The following is a 3,758-nucleotide window of genomic DNA, read 5'->3' on the forward strand; positions in this document are numbered from 1 at the left end:
TATTTCTAATTCTAATCCATTAATTTAAAACCAAAACTCAAGTATTCTAATGCAACTCCATTAATAGTTCATACAAAGAACCAATAACAGCCACAAACACTAAAACAGTTGAAGACTTCCTAGCCATTTAAGGCTTAATTCAAAATCCTTCCTACCACAATATTGAGCAACTCACCCACCAGAGTCCTCACCACTTTCCCTGCAAATGCCCTAAGAAATGAGTGACGGTTGCTGTCATGCCTTCCATTAGCAGGTTGAGGAGAATCCTCCTGAGGAAGAGGAGGATCTGCAGGTTGAGGATCGAGAGTTCCCGTGAACTTGTACTCAAAAGTTACTTTCCCATGGGCCTCCCCTTTCTTGTTCATGATATCTTGTCTGACTGATTTCTTGTCAACAGCATCACCAAAATCTTTAAGTAGGTCTTTAATGGCAACACTAAATTCACCGACAAATTTGCTGCCTGAACGGATTTTGCGATTAGATTCAACCCTAACAAAGAGATAAAGCCTTTCCTGCCCGGCCTCATCAAAGTCTCTGGTGAACTTGGCGTCCCACACAGGGTTTGAACCATCGACTGGGTCAGCAGGTTTTTTTGGCTTTAATTCATCGACGATCTCACCGTCTTCATAGCCGATGTAAACGACCGGGTAAGCCTTCAGGCTATGAGTCCGATGTACATTCTGTAGCTTCTTACCATTCTTAACGGCTATCTCTAGACGTCTCGAACCCGTTGGTGCTTCGGGGGTGAGAGCCGTGATGTCTGTCAAAAGAGAGTTTTTATTTATAGAAAGTAAGTAGAAATTTCAATCTGATTAAAAAGTTTTGTAACTATCAATCTCAGTAATTAAAAATAATTGAATCAGGTGCAATAGTATTGTACCTCAATCCGCACTAGACTTATTCTGTATTCTTAGTCGAGTCAAAATAAATTAGGTAGACACGGTTCCCTTAGATGTGGACGGTTCCCTAGTTGGTAATTATAGGAAATTATTGTGTACTCCCGAAATATCATAAATGCATACTTCCTCCTCTCACATAAATGAAAGATCCTATTAATTAGATTCATGGTAGAACCCACCATTTATGTGAGATTAAAAAATACGTATTTATGGTCCTCTGAGAATACATATTTATGGTCCTCTAAGAATACCTAATAATTTTCGGATAATTACGCATATTGGTGCTTTCGTTTATTTGGAATGAAGTTGACATCCAGATTCCAGGATATAAAATGCTTAAAAGATAAAGTTGCAGTCAACTACAAAAAATAAAATAAAATAAAATAAATAGAATGATTAAACAACTCCTAAGAAATAACCTTAAAAGAGCGAATCACATATCCTTTGTTACAAATCCTAAAAAATAGCAATAAGCAATTAAACAATTCCTAAAAAATTGCAATAAATGATAGGTAATAATAATTCAATTATTGACTTCAAAAAAAAAAAAAATCAATTATTAGCTTTTGGAGGAATACATATCTATTCTACTATTCAAGAAAGACTTCCTCTGTTTGAACCGGATTTTTTTTTATTCCAAATTATCCCTACAGCCTATGTTTAACTTTTTTTTTTTTCTTTTAACTTCTATGTGAAACACTATCTAAAAAAAACGACCACATTCACAGTACACTCACGTTGGTTTTCAATCTCAAATAGCTGCTTCTTCAGTTCTCCAATTTTCTCAAGAACACCCTGACCTGAAAGAAAAAAAATTATATATAATAATTGAAAAAAAATTATTTGTTTACCCTAAAAAAAAAAATAGGAACACCCTCAACCAAACACGGATTCCGGGCCTAAACAAAAACTCTTGATTTCCCATACAAAATAATGAAAATATAAACCTATAATCCAAACAAAGCAGATATAGATCAGTAATGGAGGTGAGGAGATGTTGTGCTGGATAGAGGCGGCTTGAAAGAGGAGCATGGAGGTGCTATTAGGGATGAACGATGCTTGTTGAAAGAAGCATGGTGGCGGCGTAAAACGATGCTTAAGGAGAACATTGAGAGAGAAGAAAAGCTGTGACTAAGAAATAAGGACGAAGAAAGAAAAGAGGAAGGTAGATCTTAAGAAAAATCAAGAAAAGACAGGATAGAGACAAGAGGAGAGAAAGTTACAGCAAAAATGACACATAAGTGTCAAAATAAGACCTGACGGAGAAAACAAAGGAAAAGAGAAAAAAAAGTTATGGATTGGATTATGACATGGGTATAATTTAAGACTTGGGTTTATCCCTTGATTGGCCCACTCAAGGTTTAATTACATTATATTATACATATTAATTAAACACATAACAAATTATAATTAAACACATAACAAATTATAGAAGACCATTAATAAACAAATTAAACAACATAATTATATTGGACTAAACAATAATGAAACAATAAATTATAAAAGACAAACAAATAAATTAAATTATATTAAGTTAAATAATAATTAATGAAACAACACTCTAACAAATTATAATTTATAAAATACAAATAAATTAATGAAGAAACAACAACAACAGCAGCTCGATTTAAGGAAAGCTCTTTCTGTACATACAGATCTTATCTACAACAAATAATAATAATAATAATTAAAAATATATATCTATATAGATCGGCCTTATGTAAATAGCAGGAAAGTTGTGTTGGATTTAAATTAATAATTTAATTAATTCCATTTGCAAAAGAAAAAAAAAAGAACACGAACAAAACATTACGTAAATATTTTATTATTATTAACAAGGTAATGGTAGTTTATACTTTATACTTTATATGCAACCAGAGGTTTATGTTTAGTGTGTACTGATTATTACATAATAATCAACAACAACGAAAAAACTAGAACAAACAGATCTGCCAGTCGAAACAGAGAGTGAGAGAAATAAGATCTGACCTTCCATCTCAACGTTGGGTTTCGCCACCTTGATCTTCTCGAACGCCTTTTTTTTGGAAGAGAGAGAGAGAGTGAGTGAGAGAACAAAGACCGGTTGGTGGTGTACGATAATGTTTTTTTTTTTGAGAAAGACGATAATGTTAGAAGGTGAGATGAGTGGTTGGAGTGGACCTTCTATTTTATATTACTATTTGCCTATCAACCAAAAAAAAACAGGTATAAATTATTTCACTCATTTGCCCATCTATTCCAGGAGCCCACTTTTATGAATGAGAACGAAAAAAATTTAAATTGATTAAATATTAAAAATTGATTAAAATTAATAAAAAAGTAAAAGTTAAATAAAACCTTTAAAAAATTGTAAGTAAGAGTTAAATAAAATAAATAGGTAACTTTAAATTTGATTAAAAAAAAGAAAAAGAAGAAATAATAAGATAGTTTATAAGTGCTCAAATATAAACTAAATGTGAGTTATATTAATATTACAATGTGAGTTTTAGTTAGTTCAACTGGTAAAGTCTTGGTAAAGTATTTGATAGTTGAATAAGAAATTTGGGGTTCAAATTTCATGGATACAAAAAATTAATTAGTGTCTATCATCAGAACAGGCGTCATAAGTTGAAACTCTCTAATATATATACTAATATTGTATCTTTTTTCACAACTATTTTATATGACAAATTTATAATTAGTTGTCCTGCCACTTTCACCTAAACTCTTTACTTTTTCTCGCAAAGTTATAATACCCAAAAAAAAAAAGAGTTTAGTTAATGTACCATTTTTACTATTAAGATATTATATTAATCATTCATTTTAGAAAAAAAAAATTTATAAAGGATTGAGAAAGTTATCAAAACGGCAAACCATTTT

General features: G+C 31.4%; 1 protein-coding gene across 2 annotated transcripts; it reads right to left on the reverse strand.

Annotated features, from left to right (window-relative positions):
* On the reverse strand, window positions 1-3,023 carry LOC115966267. Of its 2 annotated transcripts, none has more exons than XM_031085521.1 (3): window positions 2,889-3,023; window positions 1,637-1,699; window positions 1-760 (listed from the first exon to the last, which is right to left on the reverse strand). In XM_031085521.1, the coding sequence occupies exons 1-3, from the start codon at window positions 2,893-2,895 to the stop codon at window positions 135-137; spliced, it is 696 nt and encodes a 231-aa protein (XP_030941381.1). In that variant the 5' UTR covers window positions 2,896-3,023; the 3' UTR covers window positions 1-134. The 2 variants fall into 2 exon arrangements, with proteins under 2 accessions (XP_030941381.1, XP_030941380.1); XM_031085520.1 differs by lacking the exon at window positions 2,889-3,023 and adding an exon at window positions 1,847-2,150.
* Window positions 3,024-3,758: the final 735 nt, after the last annotated feature.

The sequence above is a fragment of the Quercus lobata genome, chromosome 11 (genome assembly GCF_001633185.2).
Source record: "Quercus lobata isolate SW786 chromosome 11, ValleyOak3.0 Primary Assembly, whole genome shotgun sequence".
NCBI lineage: Eukaryota > Viridiplantae > Streptophyta > Magnoliopsida > Fagales > Fagaceae > Quercus > Quercus lobata.

Bases quoted from the DNA above. Each gene is read 5' to 3' on its own strand.
- LOC115966267 (XM_031085520.1), bottom strand. From the start codon at position 1,931: ATGCTCCTCTTTCAAGCCGCCTCTATCCAGCACAACATCTCCTCACCT. The intron at 1,700-1,846 runs GTTTATATTTTC...TTTTTCTTTCAG, and splicing joins CTGCTTTGTTTGGATTATAG to GTCAGGGTGTTCTTGAGAAA. The intron at 761-1,636 runs GTGAGTGTACTG...CTCTTTTGACAG, and splicing joins ATTTGAGATTGAAAACCAAC to ACATCACGGCTCTCACCCCC.